The sequence below is a fragment of the Gymnogyps californianus genome, chromosome 1 (genome assembly GCF_018139145.2).
Source record: "Gymnogyps californianus isolate 813 chromosome 1, ASM1813914v2, whole genome shotgun sequence".
Lineage (NCBI taxonomy): Eukaryota > Metazoa > Chordata > Aves > Accipitriformes > Cathartidae > Gymnogyps > Gymnogyps californianus.
Window position 1 is genome coordinate 21,964,220 of NC_059471.1, and position 23,944 is coordinate 21,988,163.

At 40.3% G+C, this 23,944-nt stretch overlaps 1 protein-coding gene across 3 annotated transcripts in view; it reads right to left on the minus strand.

The window, feature by feature from the left end:
• The window catches only part of ATP8A2 (ATPase phospholipid transporting 8A2), a 334,991-nt gene extending 314,546 nt beyond the window's left edge, over window positions 1–20,445 (minus strand). For all 3 annotated transcript variants that reach the window (XM_050897554.1, XM_050897547.1, XM_050897563.1), the window contains exons 1-2: window positions 20,381–20,445; window positions 3,157–3,310 (exon numbers count right to left, since the gene is read on the minus strand). In XM_050897554.1, the coding sequence (XP_050753511.1) occupies window positions 3,157–3,226 (70 nt within the window). In that variant the 5' untranslated portion in view covers window positions 3,227–3,310; window positions 20,381–20,445. The remainder of the gene's footprint in view (window positions 1–3,156; window positions 3,311–20,380) is intronic.
• Between the last annotated feature and the right edge of the window lie 3,499 nt (window positions 20,446–23,944).

The window sequence follows — 23,944 nt, forward strand, 5'->3', positions numbered from 1 at the left end:
CAGCATCAGTAGCTCTCACTTACAGTAGGTGACTAGAACTGCACACATTCATGAAAGACTTCTTGTAGCCTCAGCTGATGCAAAAGCAACTGTTGAGAATACAGAAATTAGGAGAACAAGAACTCCATTTGCTTGGCCCTGTTAATATAAGCCTGAACAGGAATAGTATGTGCCTTGTGAAGTTAAGTTGCTTCTTTCTTGTGTTTATCCCTGATTTAAGCTAAATTTGACAACACTGAAAAAGGTCTTTCTGAATAATCTAGAAAGTTCTTAACTCCAAGAAGCTCAAGGCACAAAACACAGCTTGAAGAACAGCCTCAATCAGATTGTGAATGGAATTGCATGCTGCAAGCAGAGGCAGCTGAAGCCTGGATTTTGATGCATATGCCCAAACTCATTTGGATGAAGCAGCTAAATGTTGTCACTAACGAACAGAACAGATTCCTAGCAGAACACTAGCGACACTTCAGAAAACTAAAAAGCAGCAACCAGGATTATGCTACTGCAGGAGTAGAGCATACGGTTTAGCAGAAACTATATACAGAGAAGATTCAGATACATGATCATGCACAAACACTGTGTATTTCAAGAGACAGAACAGAACTCTTATTGAGGCAAGGGATAAGAAGCAGGTCCACCCAATAAAATTCACTTCCCTCTGTATGAGTAGTAGACAGCCACATTATGCAAAGCAAAAATGAGTTGGCAGAATACTCAGATATGGGAGAGCAAAGGTGCCTAAGGTTGCCTGTGGTCTGAGTTAAGGTCTCCTTTGTGCATTTCTTTTTGCTCCTTTGAATGGCAAAATAAAGGTCTGATGTTTCTATTCCCTCTAACAATTCTCATATGCAGCCTTGGTGAGACCGCGAGAGGACTAGCACTTTGCCTAAAATAGCTCTTCTCCATCTCCCAAGTCATACCGTACCTGCTCACTTAATGTCAAAACCAAGCAGCTTCTGCTGGTAATGCTGAGCTAATAAAGCTGCATGAGACAAACATAATCTGTTCTTATTCTGCCTCACGCTTCATAGCCACAACTGTCAGCTAAATTCCAAGGCTGAACCTGTATCACTAGTAAGTAAAAAGAAGTTAGTCCCTTCTTCCCCTGCCCCAGCTTCCAGACTAAGTTTACAAAAACATTAGGGGCACTAGTAACTGACACCAGTTAAAACAAGTGGTTGGTTGTTGTTTTTAAGTTCCCATACTGCATTGGACAAAAGTGGCATTTCTAGAAGCTTCACTCCTACTCCACTCTTTCCTTAGTTGTTCTCCAAACTCACTTTTGTATTTGCTAGCAGCCTGTCACCATAACCTGGACTTCAAGCAGGTTTTTTTCTGGTATACAATGTTGTGTCTGATTTATGAGATCAATGACACATCTGGGGCCTGAAAAAATAAATTTCAGGCAGCAGATAAATTTCATCTAATAGCCTGACACAAAGTTGAATACTCAGCTTCAGCAGCTACTGTTCAACACCAGAATTTTAAATAGGCAAGAAGTACTGCAGCTCCAGTAAGTCAGGGTAGCCTCCGAGGCTGTCCCTGAAACCCCTCAAGTCCAAATGCTTCATGTGCAATAGGTTTTCTAACAGCTGGTTCAAACAATTGGCATTTCTCAAACTCAGATTCAACTCTGAAAACTAACAGAGTTCCACATGCTCCAGGTTTCCCACAACTCAGCAAATACTATAAAGGCACCAAAGTATCCTACAACAAATTTGTCATCGATTTTTTTTCCAACTAACAGCACATAACTTACACAAGCCCCATAAGAAGCAGCAGTAAGGCAGCTTTGAAGGAGATAATGGAGGCATTAGTTCTGTGAGAAGCTGATATACCAAGCACTAGTGTTCCCTGTTTGGGGTTACACAGTTTTGAGACCTTGGGGAACTATGTTTCTGCTCACCTACTGGTGATGTCACACATCAACATTTCACTGCTCTTTTCACTTTTTTTAAACTCCTGGATTAGCATGGCCTACCAACCGTCAGTCAAGCTCAAAACACATTGGCATACATTAGAAAGCACCGAACAAATCTTCAGCATTTGAGACAGTCTGGAGGACACTGGTTTTAGAGCTCCTCATTTAACAATAGCTTAGAAGCATTTTATATACAAGGCAACAGTGCAAATGCAGATTCTGCTGTGCAAACACATGAAAACACATACTGTGTCCATTCTGCATACCCTTTCAGCCTCTGAGATGAAGACAATTTTATTAAAAAGTTCCTTTTGAATTTTCAGCTCAAGAAATCTTCCTATACAAAGGAAAAAAAAAACACCTTAGTTTAACACTGAAACCATTGCATTTAACGAAGCACAATGGCAATTCTACTCCCTTCTTCCAGTATCATTATTTGCAGTTCCTGGAATTTATCAGAGATTTAATTGTTAAAGCAATTTTTAAAGGTGAACATGAGGTGGCAGAAGTTACAGCTAAACTGGATTCTTATACTTCAAACATGAATAAATATCTCTTCTCTGAATAATCCCACTGCTCAAGGAAGACCCTGGAATTGTAGCAGTTTTGTCAGATAGACCTTGGATAACCATGACTAGTAATCCTATTAGTGAGCCATGTACATAACTATCAAGAACAGTGGATCTGTTAGGTGATTAGTGGAATATTTCAAAAAACAGCCATCAGAAATCTCCTTACTACAAGTGACAGTCATAGCTAATTCTTAGAAGACAGCAGTTACAGCCTTCTCCCCTCCCACCTTTGAGGCTTGTTTCCCTGTATTAATATTGGTTCAAGCTAAAAATATCTTTGGCACATCATAATTCTATTAGTATTCCGGCACACAAGTGCTTTTTTTCATTTCTGTAATGCATCTGTTCCTATAACAATTTACTAACAGCTTTAAGCATATCAGCTGCAAGCACAGCTGATCTTGATTTCTAAGAGAACAATTTAAACAAGAAAAAGAAATGTTTTCCCATTTATATGCTCATGATGTAAACCTATCTGTATTCTTCTACTAAAAGCCCAGAGGCCTGTAACACTGGCTTCTAGCCAACACTAGATTAGAAATATTTACTGAATACATACTGACCTTTTGCTCTAAAGCATTCCCAAAGCTCTTGTTCTTAATTCTGTCCACCCACAGTTCAGTGTAATGCACAACAAAAAGCAGCTGCCCATGGTACAGTTACCTAGAGAGAAGCATCTCTTCCAGCGACGGCAGAGAGACATGATGTTCATTCCTTCTTGCACTGGCTGCATGAAGATGAAAACAGCAGTAGTCCTTCAAAGATCTCTACAGCATTAGCAGGTCTCAAAGCTGATTAAAGTGATCCCCATGGTAATCTGTGAAATATATGTTTGCACTTTCAAACTGCTCCACACTGGATTCACAGAAGGAAAGTGTGCAGCAGGTGCCTGTGTATACCCATGCACAAAGAGACAGCTGTGGCTTTCGCTGGAACATTCTAATACATTTCAGCAAAAAAGGGGAATTCAGCATCATCCTGTATTTCAGCACTTGAAACAACCACCTGCCCAGTTCCTGGACTCTGACCCCCCCATACCAGGTTTCAAAGCACAATTTCTCAAGTGAAATCCTAATAGATTACATTAAATCCTAATACAGTAGAACTCAAGTTCTGTTCCCACTGGAGATGTGATCTGTGATGTCACAGGTCATAAGATCCATTCATTTTTGCATGTCTAAAGGATTATCTCTTAAACTTACTTTTCCTTGCCTCTGAACAGGTTTAATGGCAACATATTTTGGCTCTCAAATGAAAAGGTTAAAAATGAATTCAGCTATCGCTTCAGCTAATAAAAATCCCTCTCCTTTAAGAAAGGAAAGAGTAATTTTCTTTTCACCTGTAGTAACCCCATCAGTATGAGCCTCTTTTTAGAGTACGATCTACTTATATAGCCCTTATCGCAGCTTTGCAGGGTCCTTCCTTCCTCCCTGGCAGTCTGTCTCCCCTCCTTCCCACTGCCCCCTCCAGACTATTCACTTGCTTTTTGTATGGGGAATAGAAAAGGAAACATCAGCAGCATGGTTAAAGCCTCAGAAGATAGCCATAGGAGGAGGCAAGCATTTGGCTTTTTGGACTGTATCTGAAGTTACCATCCCAATGAAGTACTGGATCAGCAGAACATTTCCCTGTGGCCATGAGGCCCACTTCAGCGATACATCGGCTATTTTTAGCGAGGGAGTACAGTTATGCTAGGACAGCTGTGTGCTCCAAGAAAGCCAGACCTCATTAGCAGGGAAAGAAGGCAAGAACCACCACTGCCTGTTAACCACCAACTGCAGCATGGTCAGGTCAGTGTTTCTGAAGCTACCAGCACGCTAACATTACACCATCAGCTTCAGAGTTTAGTTCTGTTTATGCCTGTGCAAAGCCAGACTGCAGTTGAGAGGGGTGTATCAAGCCCATCTCTTACCACCAACGGGAAGCTGGCTGGAGCAGAAAGTCAGAACATTACCTGGCAATTGGCACAACTAAGGTTGGTAACAGATAAGCACGTACAGGGTATCAATTATTTATGAGCAAGACAATGACAGGAAACCATGGAAGACACTGCTAGCTACAAGTAAGTGCTTTTTCCTCAGGAGAGGAAGGTAACTCAAAATTTTAGTTGCTCTTATCCAGCTTTCATTAGGGAAGCATGTTGCATAATGCATGAGGAAAACATCTGAGAACAATGTTTGAGAACATTATCTATTCCCTACACAGATGAATCCATGAGCAGACAGTATTGTATCCATTTGTCCTCCACATATAGCTGTACTGTTTTTCTTACTAAAAATGGTAAAAGCTCACCATCTGACTAGGCTAGCCTAGATTAGTGGTTCCCTATTATAGGGCATATGAATGACCTATCTTGAACCAAAACTGCTTATCTCACCTTCTCCAGGCCAGTGAGATCAGACAGCAGAGGCACCGTTATCACATCCAGAGGTGAGTAAGCCAATAGCACCAGACTGGCCAGGCCCAGAATCAGTCTGGCAAGGTATTGATTGCTTTCTGTCCTGGGCTCCACTTATTCTCTACCGCCTCATCACAGCCACCCTTGAATCCACCTTATTTCAAAGGCTCAGCTGCTGCTGAAATGTATGGTCTCGGTAACACCTGCCTAACATCATTCTAAATGAAAGCACAACACAAGTTAGCCACAGTACTTTTTATATAAGTATTTGTACTGCATGCTCCCTAACAAAGCCCCCTTCAGATCTTTCCAAACTTGGTCACTTATACTCACACACACCAGACAAGAAGTCCACCTTTGGATCAGTAAGCCTGAGCTATGTATTTGGGACAGAAATCTGCTATGAAGAGTCCTTGATCAAAATAAGGGATTATACTAGGATACAATCAGATCACTCTCAACTTTGTTATGTTATTTCTTTTCAAAGGCAAAAAGCCTCATCTAAACACACTGCACTGGTACTATAACTTCAAATTTTTCAAGATAACTTATTTTCTCCTTGACAGATGTAATAGACATGACAAGTATACTCAGTGGAGGCGGGTAGAGAGACTGACTTAACCATGCTATCACAACATTTTCCATATTGACTAGTTTTATTTTGTTGTCCTCAGGCCAAGTATGAACTTGTTACACTTTATAAAAACATCAATAAAACAAGAGTATCTCACAACAGATACTTAGCATTAACCTCCAGCATTTTTGTGACTATTCCAAAATTGTGCAAGATAAAAAACATGTTCCTCCACCCAAATTGCACAGTACTTCAAAATGATCCAGTTCAAATTCTCTCCAAACTTGTCTGTCCCTACAGCTTCATACATCCTTCAACGGCTTGTGCAGACCCTTCTAAGCATTTCTCAGAGCAAGTAGAACATATGTAAGCCATGTTCACAGTATACTCAAGAACCAGTAGGAGGCATTTTAAGTCAGTACTGTTGGCATATTTACCAGCAACTGTGTACTGCCTTGTATCAGTACTGCTTTTTATTATTGGAAATCCTTCCACGCATAATGCTGAGTATCAGCAACTCTGTACTGGCAGCTCCAGGCAGTGCCAAAAAAAAAAGTCAGACACCAAAACATTACAAAACCTTTTTTTTTAGGCATCATGATGTTTGTAGTCTTGGGGTTTGAGGCCTGTTTTTGTTCTTTAAAAAAAACAAACTCATCTTCTTACCCCTGACTCTTTATAGTAAATACGTGTGATTGCCTGCAATCACAGCTTGATTGTTCTGCAATGCAGGTTCATCTCCCCACATGCTACATTGAAAGTGAGCTGGAGGCTCAACATAAGGCTGATCAGAAGTATCATGAAAGCTGCAAGTACTTGGAATTTGCTTTAATGCTAAAGTTCAGCCCTGATGTAATAGATATTTTTGCATCAAGTTTAGTGAGAACATTCAAAGTACAAGTCACTGAGTCCAACATTTATTCTAGTATAATAGCAGACTTGAAAATAAGTTTCTTTTTTTTGTGTACACTTCCCTAACAGTTTTTTTGCCAGTTTAGTACTCACCAAGTATCCCACTTAGTGTACATATGAAAGGACTAGAAGGACTTGATTAAAAACACAAACTTACAAACAGAACAGAAAGACTGGTAATTCCTTACCCCATTTCTTCCCCAGGAAAACCGCTCACACTTGAACAAACTTATTAACAACTGTAGAGAGTGACTAAATACCAGATCAGTTGTAGTATTACATATACTTACATCTGCTCCTAAAGTCACCTTGTGATTTTCATCATCTTGTTTATCCTGATAATCAGAACTACACACTAGGATAAGCCAGGAATGCACAGCTAAATTATTTATAAGGAAGTACCAGCTAACAGCAAATATTTTAGATAGTCACCAACATAAGCACATTACAAGGAAATCTCTAACCACCTAATACATAAGTGTTCATTCAGCCTCAGCACACCCAGCCACCACCAGAGGTTTCCTTTTTTGCAGCCAGGGCATTAGGCACAGCTGGTTAATGTCACAGTTGGAGCTGTGAAGCACTTTGGCAGCACAGGAGAACTTGATGTAACAGGGACCAGACCCTTCCCACTCACTTCCAGCATTCCTGCCTCTGAGATCAGTACATCAGAGGTGGGTACAAAGACATACCATTCATAAAATTGAGCTATTCTTTGAGTCACAGATACTATTAAGTATTTTATTACTTAATAGGCCTTTAGGTAACAGATTTCACCAACAGCACTTAACCATTCATTTCTGAACTCTTTGGGTTCCCAGGAACCCAGCCCCAAGAAATCATGCAAGTCTTAATCCTTCCCTGGCCTTTGTTCCCTACAAACCCAACCGTATCCCCTAGTAATTATTCCATACCCTTTTGGGACACACCTTTTTTTTTAAATACATCTTTTATAATTAGATTATGGACCATAACAGACAAACTTTTAAAGGGTGCTTCTTAATCAGGCAGAACACAAGCCACTTCCCCTCCCCATTCTCCATCTCCCAGATTTTGCTCATTAAGGTAGCCTACACTCCTCAGAAGAGCCTGCACCAGCGACTTTTTAGCCCTTGTGGGCCAAACCTGCTAGAGCAGACACCACTGCACCTAACAGCAGTACTGCTGCCACTAGCTCTGCATTCAGACTTCCAGTCCTGTTGCACTTATCTAGCTGTGCTGACAGCTGACTCCATCAAAAACATGAAACAGAGTAGGCATTGCTCCCATCCTCTAATGTCACTGCACAGTTACTACATATTTCTAATGTAACCTCACTTGCACAGAAGTGTAAACTACCAGTGATCAGACTTTTCAACAGTACTAAACAGAATGATTTTTCAAAGCTTTGCAGCTGTCCTTATTATAAAATAATCGAAGTTAAACATGGGATTTCTGTCAGTCTTCCATACATTCTGGATTTTCAAGTCTATATCTACTTTGTTCCTACAGTTCCAAGTCTCCAAAAGAGAAAAAATTTGTCAAAGAAACGCAAAGCAAAACTTCAGTCCAACTGCAAAAATGTATCTAGCCAGAGTTAACACCAATTTTTTTTAAAACTTGAAAGTAATTTTTTCTACTTGCTCAATTTAATTTTCTCTTGAAGGGTATTACAGTTCAGTATCTTACTGTGCTGAAATGAATCTTCAAGGGCATTGCATGTTAGGAGGGTATGTAAACATGCTGGCCCAACAGTGAAATAGGGGCCTGAGTTACTACTACTGCTGGTCAAAGAGCATATGAGCAAAAATGAGGCTGTTTGTCAGGAACCCCTGAATAGGAGCTCATCTAGACAGGATACCCCTGCCCTAGTAGTTAGCCCTGGCCCTCCCCCAGCATATATACTGCTCAGGAATAAAAGTGGCTAAATGATTTTGAGTGGAGCACTGTGGAAAGTCTTCAGTTCAAAGATAAGGCTTAGGTCTTAATCTCTCAAGTTCTGACAGGTCCCTACGCATCTAGCAAGAGCACAGGCCACAGCTGAACAGAATTGTTTCAAGTTAGTTTTATGCAAGCCTCTTTCAGAGCACATTGTTCAACCACTAAATATTCTCTCTTTAACAGTCTACTTTCAATATAATACAGTTTTACTGTGATTAAGTTGAAGTTTCTTTCTTAGCAACTAATCAAGCTAACAAAGTCCAGGACTAGAAGTGGTGAGCATATCCTAGGGACCAATGGCTACAGAGAGATCTGAAGACACAGGCTGAGCATCAGGATGTCAGCTTTTTTTAGAAAAGCATTCTACTGCATCTTCATGCTTTCATTTTTATTTGTGAAATGCAAATACTTCTGGAGGCCAGAAATACATTTTTGACACAGTTCAACATCACATTTGCTGTTGGGAGTCCTAGTAAAAAGAGCTTTTCCTTCTGTAAGCAGTAAGAGATTTGTGCTTCTCAAGGAAGAAGACTCTGTAAAGAAGTTCAAACTGCTTAACACTATTCAAGTTCAGATTTTAAGCCACTCCTGTGCCTACACCCTCAAATACAGGATCACTTCACTGTGTGCTGAGCACCTGTAGCACATTCATTCCACACAACGCGACTGCTTAAATGTTGTCATGGTTTAACCCCAGTCAGCAACTAAGCACCACGCCGCTTCCCCCTCCCCCTCCCAGTGGGGTGAGGAGGAGGAAAGGGAAAAAACCTCATTGGCTGAGATAAGAACAGTTTAATAACTAAAGTAAAATATAATACTAACAATAGTAATAATGAAATATAATAATAATAATAGTAATGAAAAGGAATATAACAAAAAAAGGAAGGGGGGAGGAGAAAAAAAAAAAACAGTGATGCACAGTGCAGTTGCTCACCACCCGCTGACCGATGCCAGAGCCGTGATCTGCACCTCCCGGCCAACTCCCCCCTGTTTATATACTGGGCATGATGTTCCATGGTATGGAATACCCCTTTGGCTAGTTCAGGTCAGCTGCCCCGGCTATGCTCCCTCCCAGCTTCTTGCACACCTGCTTGCTGCCAGAGCATGGGAAGCTGAAAAGTCCTTGGCTTAAGATAAGCACTACTTAGCAACAACTAAAACATCAGAGTGTTATCAACATCATTCTCACACTAAATCCAAAACACAGCACTGTACCAGCTACTAAGAAGAGAGCTAACTCTGTCCCAGCCGAAACCAGGCCAATGTGTATCTACCAGATGGTGGCCAGCGAGGCACCTTCCCTTCACACAGTGAGTGGGACAGGCAGAGAAACACGGCATAGCACTGGAAGCCAGCACAGCACCCACAGCTACAAGCATAGCTCAGAACACTACAAGTTGTTAAAAACTTAAGAGTTCCAACAAATGAATAATTAGCAATAAAGCAAATATCTCTTCATTCTTTGTACTTCAATGTGGAAAGCAAGTAAATACATAGGCCAGGTTTCTGGCAAGCCAATGAGAAGGACTACAAGCCAGAAACCAAATACCGCAACTGGCTTAAGTGCATTTGTTCCTGCCCTGGTGACTTTACAAGTACTGGCCACAAACCACATCAATTAGCAATTACTCAAGTCTTGTAGCAGCTAATGATTTCTAAAGTCTTGAATGTAGTCCTTTGTAGCTATATTTAGACATAAATTCTATTTGTTATATAACAATTTGGATTCTTAGTACCTTACAACAGAAATATGACATTTTGTTTAAACACTAAGTTCAAAAGCCTGTGTTTGAGTAATTTCAAGATAGATTTAGTATCACTGAAGCTCACGGGAGTTTTGCTGGGATGAACTGACAAGTTTTCCACCCATTACACCTCACCATCCCACCCAGTATTAGCTTACCTGCTATTTTATTCTAAAAGGGTAAAAAGCTTCAGCATGTTGACTCAAAACGTATCAGATTGGTGGGGGTAGCATCTAATTAAAAGATTCAATCCCTTCTCCCTGAGGCTGCTGTTCAGAGTGGTTGAACATTGAAAACACAGCTCTTGTACCATCAGTTTGTCACACAGTATATTCAAGTGATTTAATATCATTTTACTGGTGTATCAAACCCCACTAGTTCAAGCTCAGTTTTCCCAGTCATGAAATCAACTTTTCAAATGCAGGTAACAAGCAGGGTAGTAACTGCTACAGCCACTTGCATTTGAGAGTATTTACCAGCCAAAAGTTCAGGCATAACCAATTTCTGTTCCTTTGTTCTTAGCTGGATGTTTTTCAAGTTCAGAAACCTGCTCTTGGCCCTCCTCCAGGATTTATCCCTTCAAGATTTATATAAAGCACCTGTCCAAAAGAGTCATGAGATAAAACTGGTGGTTGATGCAAGTGTTATGTTTTCATGATAGCAAACATTGACAGATGTGTATAGAACTGCCTGCAGGGTCAGGAAGACAATTCTTCTAACAGGCATTTGTTAATAATGAAACAGTAGCTGGAGATTCTCTTTTAAATATATTTCCCTAGCTTGTATAATCAAAGATTCATGTTCTCTACTGTAGACTGGGAAGGGAATTAATTCTCAGAGCAGCTCAGCAGCTAGGGAGACCATAATGTAACCTCTAATAATTTAGTAAGTGAATTTTCAGTTTCCAGTTAATTTTTATCAGATCATCTCCAAGCTGCTGATAACATGCCTCAGAGTCAGGAAATAGTAGGCACATGCATGGAAACACATGCAGTACAAACAAGAAAAATCAATTTCCAGCCTCTTATTCTGTGCTATAATGTTATTTGAGTAAGATTAAGGTCTCTAGTGATGAGTTAGTCAATTCATGTTTATGGAATTTTAATGGGAAAAGTATAACTAATAATTTTGATTCCATAATTGTGCACCAAAGCCCATATTGCCATAAGATCTATAGAGGACTCAGCTTTTTATAGATCTATTATTTGTATTTAAATATATATATTAAAATCAGTAAATGTGAGATTCATCACAATCTAGTAACCCTCTAAAGGAGGCCTTCCTATATTCCCCTTCTCTGCAAAAATTACTTCAAATACTGCTTTCTTTTCAAAAGGTGAGGGGAAGAAATGAAATTGCAAGCAGTTTTTCCAGTGCAAAATGGGAGCCTTAGAAGACAGCTAAGTTGAGCTACGTCTTGTTTTGTGAGGCATTCCTCAACTAGCATTAAGGTACTTGGTCCCATCTGCTAGCAATCTTTGTTTCAGATCAGTCTTACAGCAGACCTGACTGGAAGTAATCTTTTCTGCTCCCCTGCAACCTTTGCAGCTGCATGCTACAGGAGAAAGATGCTTGCAAACTAGTTTTGTATTCAAGGTTGTCACAAAACATAGTGTCACAACTTTTGAAAATAAAGGGTTTTAAAACAAATAGGCACCATGGAAGCCAGCTCCTGTATCAGAAGCTTCTCTTTACTGGGCAAGACAAGCTATACTTTCAGAGTCACAGTTAAACCTCCCTCTTTACACACCACTTTTGCCCCACTGAGAGTGAGAATTCTGACTGTACCCAAACCTGCCAAGTTCCAGCTGGAAGGAGACCTGGATTGTCTCATTACTCACAGTTCATATCTCTTGCTGTAGTCTTATATCATCCTCTTCCCTTATTTCAACTCCACTTAACCTTTCTGCATGAAGTTTTCCCTTCAACCACTACTTCAGGCTCTTTGGTATCTAAACAAAGCAGTCCAAACTCATAACCAAAAGCTGTAGATGTGATAAAGAAAAGATGGTTTCCACAGTTTTATGTAATAGCCATGACTTCTCAGAGCAAGATCTCTTTTCCCTAATCTCCTTTTGTTCCAGAGACCAATGCTCAGTTTATTTACCCAGATATCTAGTACACACAGACCGAGACGAGAAACCTGATGCTGTTGCAAGTTCTCCCTGTAAGAAAGCAAAAACCCTGTGGGCCTTCTACAAATAGAAATTGCCACAGTGTAACTGAGAGCAACTATGCAAGAACACTTTTCACACCCCCACTCCCCATGCCAATATTGGTCCCGTATCAAGCCAAATTGGGAATGAGTTTGGACTTGGTTTGGACTGTGCAGTCCTGGCTTTCCCATTACACTCCCCAAGCACAGCAGGTCTGGAGAGCAATACTCAGTCTTCCCACAAGCCAGAGGTGGCCGAAAAGCATAAAATGCAGCCTCACTGACTTAGCATATGGAAAGAATGGCTTTTGCTCCGCAGTACACACTTCAGCCAATAAGCTTCAATTAAAAAAAAAAATCACTGCAGCTTGGAGAACTAAGTTCTTGAAACTAGAAAACTTCTCCAAGTTGTTGACATCTCTGGTCAGAAGTCCAGCAAGGTACTGAAACATTAATTCGTCTCAAAAATTTGACTTCAGGCCTTGATCTCAAGGGTTATAGCAAAGGAGCATACCAAGTCCCACAACAGAGATAGTACTGTGGCCTGAAGCCCCCACAACTTGTCTGGAAGAGCATCTTGCTAAAGTATCATTTTTCACAACTATTCCCAGTTAAATCGAAGTGCACAATAAAATTAAGCAAACTCTGAGGACAAACAAGAATCATCTTGTGCACCTACCACCAAATTTGTGCTGCTTGCTTACCACTCCCTAAGTATGCATCCTTAGAGGCTTCTTATGGTACAGCTCTAAACACTGTCCCATCTACACATACTCAAGTGCAGATATCATCTTAAAATATGCATTTGTCTAAGACACCTGGTATGCAAAGAAAGAGAGAACAAGCTTTCCATAAAGCTACATTTCTTCCTAGATTACGTTGGTACTACCTACAGCAAGTGCCCTTGACATTTACAAAGCGCTTTCCTTTCCAGAAAGAATTACTCATCAAGCAACCACAGTCAAAATTAAAGCACAAACCATCAATTTTATCTTTATGGAAAAAATTAAAGAGGATAACAGTCACTCATATTCCTATACTAGTGGCTGGAAAAACTCAGAGGCAGACATTAACAGTTATTACAGAGTGAACCTGTGTTCTCCAAGTACTCCAGAGCAGTCTTCCATTAGTGAAATGTAGGAGGTGCAGGATCACATCTATTCTCACTGTAAACATGTCCACATCCGCAGTGTTGCCAACATATATGACATGACAAAACACAGGAACTAGCTGCACCTCCAACGCTGCTTTTGTACTTGTATACATAGCAAGACCGCCCCTGCCTATGTATACTAGAAATAGAGCTTTGTCAGTTCAATTCATCTATGACTGACTTCCATAAAGACATCCAGAACTACCAGAAAAGAGTTCTTCAAATACTGATTTACAAACACTCCTGGGTGGGAAGCTTGCAGCAGGAACAAATTAGGTCTTAGATTTCACTAGTAGGACAACCAACTTCTCACCCACCTTCATCTCCCCTCCAGTTAACGTAAAAACCAACGCACAGAAACCCAGCCTTTAAATAAACCGGAACAATGCCTATATAATTCTATTATCTGAAGATAATAGTGAATAATTATAGTGAACTATTTTCAATTTGTGAACTAGTATCCTGACACCTGGCTTGTGCTCTACTAACTTGGGCCACTGAAACATAAGCTAAAGCAGCATGACTATTAATAGATAATCCTTGCAATCCGGTTATCAATGCTTTTGTCTCAATGTTATCAATGCAGTTGCTTCCATATTAAATAGGCTTTCTCCTTTAGAAAGCTAAAATATTGATGTAGATAAAGAAGATGAAGTACTTGCAAACAAGGTAATACTATCAATAAAAAGAACAGGCATTTTTCTTCCATCCTTTTACTCTTAATATCCTCTTGAGTGAACACCAAGAAAAGTCAAGTATTCACCATGTTAAGATAATTCTAGTTTGATTTAAGTAGCCTGAAGCCACTACCACTTCTTGCGTTTATTTGCACTTATATTAACCCAGCATTAACAACGCTATAGAGTTGATTTAGCTCATTTTTTATTTCTAGAGGCAAGAACACTGGATTGCTTTAAAGGGGAAAAAAAACATTTAACAAAATCTTCTTAGAGTCACAGGATAAAGCAAAGAAATGCATTCCTCATACCCTGTGGCAGTAGCATTTGGCCTATGCCTGAGACTGCTGCCTTCTAACAGGCCAGAATAGAACTCATTTATCAGCTGAAACACTGTACAAAAATGCCTTTTAAAACGAAAGGCCACACATGCACTAATCCAAAAGGCAAGTGCATCCCTTACCAATTCTTGCCTAGTAAAGCTAGCCCTATGGCCTAACTTATGGCCTTTGGCCAAAGTCTAACAGAAGTTAAGGATTCAAAGATGATGTGCTATAGTTATAAGCACAGAGACCAAGCACAGTCTTTTCCCTACAGGTTCTCAAGACAGGTTTAATGCAGCTCTGAGACTCTTCTCACAAAAGAAGTTCTAATGATTAGTGGATCCATAGGAACTCCCTTATGAGCAATCCTCATTACATAACAAAAACAATTGTTTTTAAAAATCAAAGGAACCCACAGCAGGCAAACAGGCTGTAAGGTAGGGATAGCTCTGTTCTGGCAACTGCAGATAATCAGTTTGACCAAGTCTTGGGGAAAGCTGGCTTCAGCTCCCACAGAGGACATCTAGAATAGCTCTAACAAAATCCAGATTTGCATTAGATGAAAATCTAGTACTGTCTATCTTCTATCATCATTCAACTTCAGTTTCCCTCATACTCTAACTAGACCTGTTTGAAACATGTAAGCCCTATTAATTATTTACACTGCACACCTGCTCTAGACATGCAGGGCATTAGCAGGTACACTTACAACTTAAGTACTGACCAAGAGGCAGCAGGAGAAGATGAAAGACAGCATGCAAGATACACCACTAGCAATACTAATAGCACAATGTTCACTGTTCAGACTTGGTTAATGAACTAGGCCGCAGATAATTCATTGAATTTGTCACAGCCAGCTTGGATCAGCTATTTGCCCCCTAGGCAATGCTATGGAGCAGCCATGAGATACATGGACAGAATTGCTCCTACCCTTAATGGGGTGAGGTGGGGGTCCTGTAGCTAAAAGCAACAGACATGATCAGTAGAGTTGCTAAACTTCCATCAGCCAACGGCAGTCAGATTACAAAGACAAGCCCACTGCTTCATTAAATTTTAAGAGCACTGAGAAAACAACAATTAGTTCAGGAACTCATGTTTGTTCTCTTCTCATGTCTGCAAACGTGTACAGGTATAGTGGAAGAGCTCAGCAGGAGAACACACATGAGAAAAGCGCTGTTTCTTCAAAGCATCTAAGCTATTATGCAGACACAAGGATTAATATCTTGCCCTCATCAGACATGGGTCATAACTGTGTTGGGGTGAATTTTAACAGTTAAGACCAAAACACAGCAGACTGCAGCCCTAATGCCAACCAAACCAATGCAGGTCCCTCTGCATTTTGTGACAGATCCTACTGCAAACACACAACAAATCCAACACCGTGTCTTCATCTTACCGCTGCCAACTGCTGTCACTGGAAAGGGCTCAACCTGCAGCAAGCCAGCCACATCTTACTGAACCCTGTTTCCTTACTAGTGCTACCAACAGCTGAGACAGAGACACATGTTGAACACCGACCTGAGCTATGGCATGGTAAGGGAATGGCCCTGCACAAAGTGGAACCAGCTTTGAAAGACAGTGGGGCTCCCTCAGCACTCTTGGGGGCAACTCCCAACTCACCCCTATGAAATCTCCCAGATGTCTCATCTTTTACCCCCACATTTGTCCAAAACTGCAACATAACATCCCAAAAAACATCAGTCCATGCTCTAGAGGATGTTAGCAGAACATCAATCTTGAGGAAAACATATTTAAAGAGCATGACCATGTGGGCATACCCTGAACACGCCAATATGCCACACAAGACTGCTGAGACTGCCTTTTCAAGGAGACATCTGACTACAAAGTAGGGAACTAAGGTTTTAACAACCTCCCTTAAATCCCAGGGTTTCAAATCCATATATCCCTTCTTTTGCAAGGGAAGGGAAGAAAGACTACCAAGACTGATCCAGAAGTAATCAGGAAGAACCGTTTGATCATCAAGGACAGACTGATGGGTACTGATGAAGCAGTCAGCCACAATCTTCCCTCCCAGCATTTCTTCAAACCACTTCTCTCTGCTTGGCAACTAAGTCACATGTAATGCAGAAAACAGGGAAGGATCACTTACAGGAAGAAGAAACTAGGACCTTCTAAAGTTCATTTTGGCTCAGCTATTGCAGAAGCAAGGCCTAATTTTACTTCATCCTGCCTCTGTTAGATGAAGGGCCTGCTATTCAGTACAGGCTTAGGCATCCAAGTACTCATCTTGGATACACAGCTATGCCTTTGAATGGGCAAGGAACAGATCCTGTCTGCAATGCTGAGGGGCTTCACTACTTGCACAAGCCACCAAAATGCCTTTGTAAGGCACTGATCCTACGCAAGAGGGTACTCCAGCATCATACTACAAGTTCCAAGGACTGAGTGTTAAACTAAGAACAGCACATTATTAATCCACTATATCCTGACTACTCTGCTACTTTTGACTTTCTTCAAGTGTGCTTAACACAGAACAAGTAGGTATGGAAGAAATAATGGAGAAAAAAATGAAGTTATAGTCTATTCTCCTCACTGAGGCAACATTTTTTAAATAAAAATCATACCAAGTTGTTGATGAAGTACTTAGTAAATCACATGGAAAACCTGACTGCATGGTACCATTACAGAACACATCACGTACCAAGCCACACAGGCTCGTGTGGGTTATGTGGCTTATTGTATTCATTAAAGGTTCACTACAACTGTTAGTGGGACTGTTAATGGAACTATTCAGGAGAGAAAATTGGCAACCAATTCATTCTCACTAATTGCAATATACTTTCAGCTATCTCATGCAGCAGCCAAATGCTTACAGAAAACAGCATCTTTGTAACTGCCTAGTGTAATAAATAAGAACATGATAGCCTGATTTTATTAGTTAACTCTTATACTAATTTTTGTAATGTAATGCCTACTAACTCTGTTGAAGTTTGACATAATGCAGAAAGATTAACACTGTCTTGTTAATCAGAAAGAACATTTTAGCCCTCCACCTTCAGACCAAGGACTGTTCCGCAATCCCAACATGGTGGAGAGGACACTCCACATGCATATAGAGGACTGCACTGAATCCCAGAGCTATGAGCATAACCCATGCAGACCCATCACTCTGCTCCAGTGAGAGAAACAAGAAATGCCATCCTCAGTGCAGACTGGACAACATGGAGTTGACTATTAATAGCAGGAAGAAGAAATAAACCTCAGGCTAACTATTTCAGAGCTCTAGGAGTAACAGATACATTGCAGAGTGACTCTGCTATCCTGCATCACCATCACAACACAGATAGGGCATGCAGAGATGTAGCACATTCCTCAGAGATTCATTTTCTGGCACTAGCAGACATTTTCTTCCTTTTAAGGCACCTTAAAACAGGAGTATCTATGCTAATGTGAGAATTAACAGCCCTCGCCACCACCTGGCAGTTTCCAGAGGACTTGGAGGCTAGATTGAAACCACCACCCCCCCAAGAGAAGAGTTACAGCAAGGGGGTGGAGGAGTGGGTGTCTGCATTTCAGGTTTCTTATATTTGGACCTAGAAGAGTAGTTCCTGTACTCCCAGCCTTGAGCACCAGATGAAGAATCCAATGCAGAACCTCTTGTGTTGCTTATAAGTGATCTGTATCACCAAGGACTACCAAAACCAGAACACAGCTAATAATGTTTAAGGCAGCTTAACAAAGATCTACATCTGCACAAAGCTCAGACTTGTGAACTTTAAAATCTTCATGTAGGAAAAGTTTATTTTTAGTTTAAGGGATGTATAAACAGACTTCCAAAACAGAAAATTCAACAGGAGTTCTATGTTTAACCAAGGACAAGAGAAAAGCTGCCATCACACGCCTCTGCCTGTCCCCTGCAGGAAAAGAGCACTACTGACAGATAAGAGAGGCTTACAGGTTTTGCAGTATCAGCCAGTCTTATCTCTGCTCTACAGCCTCAGTCAGAAGATCAGCTCAGGGATGAGAAGAAAGCTTATTGAGCTAGAACCTCATATGGACCCCTCCTTTTCCCTTTGAAGCACATTATATGAAAAAACCAGTTATTTTAATGCTGCAGTAATAAGTATTATTTAACCACCTGCTACTGTTATGCTGAAGTCCTATACTGTAAGTAAAGCTGGAGAAGTTTTCCCCAATAAAGTATTTTTATTAGAAAAGTCCCAACCTAATAAGCCTTCTTACACTAGCTATTTCAGGAAGAACAACTATCTTGTCTGCAGCATCTGTACTGGATGAGTTTTAAAAGTATTCTTTCCTCTTTTTTTCCCCACTACCTTCCCCTCCCCTCCCAAAGAGAGATAATAGTCTCAGCGGCTTGATCTCTAAAAGATATGTTACAGTGCTTCTACAGATCTTTCTGGGAAGCCTACAGATCAGATCCTGAACTGCTGCAGACTGGTGACAGTGAATTTGATTTAGGCAGAGTTATGCTGACTGGACCAGCTGGGGCTATGACCATACAGGTCTCCTGCTAAGGTTCATGCAAGGCTTGTCATTGCCAAAACATTAAGTGTTTGTTTTCTATCAGATCAGGATTCAGCCTGACCTATTCCATCATTGCTGAGGATTAAGTACATTTGTATTGTATCTGTCTGTCATTTTTGAGACATTCCAGTACCTGTCTGCAATAGGCAGAGTTTTATTGGAACCGCTACCAGAATGAACAAAGGCAAGAATCACAGACCTTTTCAATATTTAATTATCTAGTATTGCATAGGCTGCTGTGGATTTAGAGGAAATTATGCTTATGACTCACATGCTAGTACTGGAGGAGTTTCTCATAACAAAGTAGCCCTAGAGAGAAGAGCAAAAAAAGCCCAAACCAACGAGCCACTGCTGAAAGCTGAACATCACCACCTAGCTGACTCAATTTCCAATGACAGTGCATCCATCCAGGTACAGCGAGCACTGCTGTTTCATTCCTAAGAAAGTCTTATCAGCTAGACTTCAGTCACTCTTTCCTTCTGATCAGTGCAGGGAATGGTTTAAGATGCAGAGTCCAAAAGTGTTTCTAAACTCTTCAGAAAGAGTTTCAGACAGTCTTCAGACAGTGATGAGCTGTATCTATTCCTGGATTAGATACAGGTTGCTCAAGTTTCTCATTCCTTCATGAGGAAGGAGACAACTTTTGAAAGGGAAATAGTCATTCCCATCCGCAGTATAAGCTTAACCTTTTTTTTTTTTAAATATAAAATGAATGCAAGCAGCCAGTTCTCTCAAATAACTATGGGGGACAAATTTCATATAGCAATTTTTTCTGAAAGGCTAGAAGTCTTCTTTCTCTTCCCTCCACAGACTATTACAGAAGATATTTGCTCATATATGAGCAGAAGTCCCCAAACGGTAAGCATTAGTTTGCTATACCATGTTTAGAGGTCTTCAGAAATATTACTACCCCATTATTTCCATATAGCTGTTCTACTTTGCTGTAAATAGTAGAGCTACTCAATGGAGAGAAATCCCTTCTATTGAGTTACTATCTTAATATTGAACTAATTGTTAAAACAACAGTTCCTCACCACTAATTAGCCTTATACCCTAATAAATTTGAAGGAGTCTCTCACATTAAGTATAACTTTCATCTTTAACATAACTCCTACTATGCAGCTGTTGAAAATCACCACTGTAGTGCTTACATCACAGTTTACATGCATGTGATGACAGCAACAGAACACAGAATTACAGGAAGGAATTATTCTGATATCAATTTATAATTGTTTGTTCTCCAGGTTTAAGTTTTAGCTATACTTTTACCAAGCAGTATCTAATCACAGATAAAAGAACAAAACCATTACAGTAAAAGCAGACATAGGCTTTGCTTACTACAATACTCTTTCTGAATAAACCTTCCCATCAGGAGAACAGGCTTTCAGCTTTTCCACATAGGAAAGTGAAGAAAAAATAAGGGTAGTCAGCATCTGCCTCAGTACACTAGAGATGAACACATTAAAAAAACATTTTTTTAGTAAGTGCAACCTTACCTCCCTTCAAACCCTAAAATAAACTTACCTGACTGAAATCCAAAGCTAAAAGAACAGACAAGGCTCCTATATGCTACAGCTTATCCTACCAAAACCCCTACAGACATAACCTTCTGCTTCCTTTCTCCTCTTTTAAAGTCTTATCTGTGTGCATTATCTTCTCTCACTCACAAATTAGGGGGCTGGGGCTCATTAGTGTAAACAGAATTGTAATAATTGGCATCAAGTAACACTTGTATCTAGTTAAGCCTACTTTCCGGTGAGTAGTTAAAGCACAACCTATTCAGCTTAAATGGTCACTATGTTGCCCCACCTGAATCAGGGTTTTTAGACAACTTACTTTTACTGTTCCTTTGATTTTGTTAGTGTTGGTATTATTACAGCTGTCTTTTACAGCTTATTTTTTAATTTATTTGTAATAGTATACATGTTAAAACCTGTATAAACAACCAGACAAGGTTATTGTATTTTTTCTTGCATTTTAAAGCTTAGTTCTTGACCTCTTAATTGACTTATTGAGTCTTCTTTCACAGTTCCTCTTAGTGTGAACTGATTTTCCTTTTTACAGGTGTATATAATAGGAAAACTCCTTGAATATCCTGAAGTCCAAAAGACTTCCTGTCTTTTGGTGTATGAGACAATTGTACAGCATCTATTTCTGCTTTGACCTTAGTTTTAGCTACTTGCTTTTCTTCTGTTAATCCCATTCTATTTTTGGCTATAGCCTCAGTCACAGCAGAGTCTTCTAGTTGAAGCACTGCCAATCTTCTTAATGCAGGACTTCCCTTCCCCCTTCTTCAGGTTGTTAATCACTCTTCTCAAATCTTAGTCTATAAAAACTGATATATCGATTTTCTTATTAGAATTGTTTATGTAGGAGTAGAATCATTGTTAATAAGCTATTTAAACAATAAGAAATAATGCCAAAAAACTACAGAAATATAGCTTATAAAATGCCCTTGTAAAAATAAACCTTTACAAGAAATAGAGGATTAAATAAAAGGTCATGCTCTGTTAGTCTTTTCCAGAATATCCACCTGGACTTGGTTTCCTGAGGTCTGACACCACCAAAGCCACATGGCAACTATGAAAAAAATGAAACCCTAATGGCTGCAAACTTACCTGACTAAAGAAACCTTTTCGTATACCATCTTCTATTTCCCAGCACCATACAAATACTGTGTAGCTGCGTGTAATCGTCATATTGACCCTATCAGGTAGATGATAACTAAAATTATTCCCTTGCTCTAGAGACACTGATGACAAAATACTTGGAACTGAAGTGAAACAGCTTTAGCTCCCCATGAAGCAGAAGCTACCACATCACTGTTGTCCTTCTCCACCTCAATAAATTTTGTGGCTTCTGCTTAGGGTACTAATATTTTATTACTGAATGCTAGTTCATGTACTAATTCTGATGAAAATAAAAAATATGGTTGTTTACAGTTGCTGAGTCCCAAATTAATGACTGTGTACGCTCCAATAGTACCATCTGCCCTGCCTAGACATGAACTGGGCCATAGAAATATAAATCCTATCATCTCATCAGTGGGCAAAACTGATGTCCTGATTTGCTTTGTAGCCTGTAACAGAATGAGGCAGAAATTCAGCAAGCTGTTTGTGAGTAAAGTGCTGGGTGTCTTACAAGGGACTTTAATTAAAAAAAAAAAAGGGGGGGGGGGGGGGGTCCAGTAGGAAGAAGGTACAAGATTTAACTCTCGCCTCTGGTTGTCAGGGATCTCTCTACATAGCTGTCCTGGTTTCAGCTGGGATAGAGTTAATTTTCTTCCTAGTAGCTGGTATAGTGCAGTGTTTTGGATTTAGTATGAGAATAATGTTGATAACACACTGATGTTTTCAGTTGTAGCTAAGTAGTGTTTATACTAAGTCAAGGATTTTTCAGCTTCTCATGCCCAGCCAGCAAGAAGGCTGGAGGGGCACCAGAAGCTGGGAGGGGACACAGCCAGGACAGCTGACCCAAACTGGCCAAAGGAATATTCCATACCATATGACGTCATGGCCAGTATATAAACTGGGGGCAGTTGGCTGGGAGGGGTGGATCGCTGCTCAGAAACTAACTGGGCATCGGTCAGCGAGTGGTGAGCAATTGCATTGTGCATCACTTGTTTTGTGTATTCTAATTCTTTTAGTATTATTATTGTCATTTTATTATTGTTGTTGTTGTTGTTGTTGTTATTATTATCATTATCGTTATTTTCCTTCCTTTCTATCCTATTAAACTGTCTTTATCTGAACCCACAAGTTTTGGTTTTTTTGGTTTGTTTTTTTTTTTCTAATTCTCTCCTCCATCCCACTGGGTGGGGGGAGTGCACAAGCGGCTGCATGGTGCTTAGTTGCTGGCTGGGGTTAAACCACAACAATAGGAGATGGCACTGATAGCCTGATAAAAGAGTTTAATGTCTCTTTAAACAACAGCAATCATAGCAGGAATGGCCAGTACACAGAGCCTGGGAACCTGGCTGTCTAATGAACCAAAAACTACCAAAAGGAGTACTAAATTATTTAAATCCCGTGCTATTTAGCACTAACACAAAATTGCACTGTCTCAACAAAATCCTATCATCAGACCTATTATTGCAGCTATTTTATTCCCATCTTTCTCTCTTCGGGGTTTTGGCACAAAGCCCTCAAAGAAAATCATTTAGGTAATCAGCAGACAGGCCAAAACTTCAACAAAACCATCCAGCGTTGAGGACTGCAGAATCTTCTTCTTTGGAGCCCTGGAGGAACAGTCTTTCTTGATGCTGAAAGTTTAGGATTGTTGAGGTCTTTCCTGCAGTTCAGGCTTGGAACACTTACTGCTCTCTCCCATGCCATGCCAGACGCAGTCCTTTGCACCTAACTCAAACTCCTATCAGAACCAATGTGGGTGAGCACACTTAAGGGAGATGGCATGGAGTCAGTGATGGAAATGAATAGCGATTTAAATAGCAGGTGCGTCTACTGTGAGACAAAATAGACTTCCTTGTCAGCTGCTTTCAATGGAGATCCTGCAACTAAAGAGACCTTCTCGGATCTACTGTAGGATCTGGGATTTTACAGATCTCCTATGAGATACTCTGTCAGAAGAAAGGGAATGGTAACGGGGAGATGCTGTGTATGGAAGATGCTGCGTACATAGTCCCAGCTACGAGAGACCCGTGATAGAAGGGCTCCCTGGCATGCATTTAGGGAAAGCATCATCTGTGTTATTGGGCAATTTTAGGCTGACAGCATACATTACAACTCACAGTAGGAAGCCCTTGATAAACTGGCATTAGGAAGGTTGGGAGACATGTGCCGTCCTACCTCCTGAGTAGGTAATGTATAAAACTCCCTTGTGGTTTGATCGCCAGCTGTATCCAAAGGCTGTCCATATTCCAGAGTGAAAAAATTCCACTGACTGGAATTCAGGATGTCAGAAAATATAGTCCAGGCAGCAGGACACTCTCAGAGTTTATATCTCTTTCTGCACACAGTCACATTAAAAAAAATTGAAAGGCAGAGGTTCTCTACTTATGTATGGTTTGTAGGGACATACGCATTTTCTTTTACCAGTTCGGACTACTCCCTCGGACTGTCATGGTTGTGC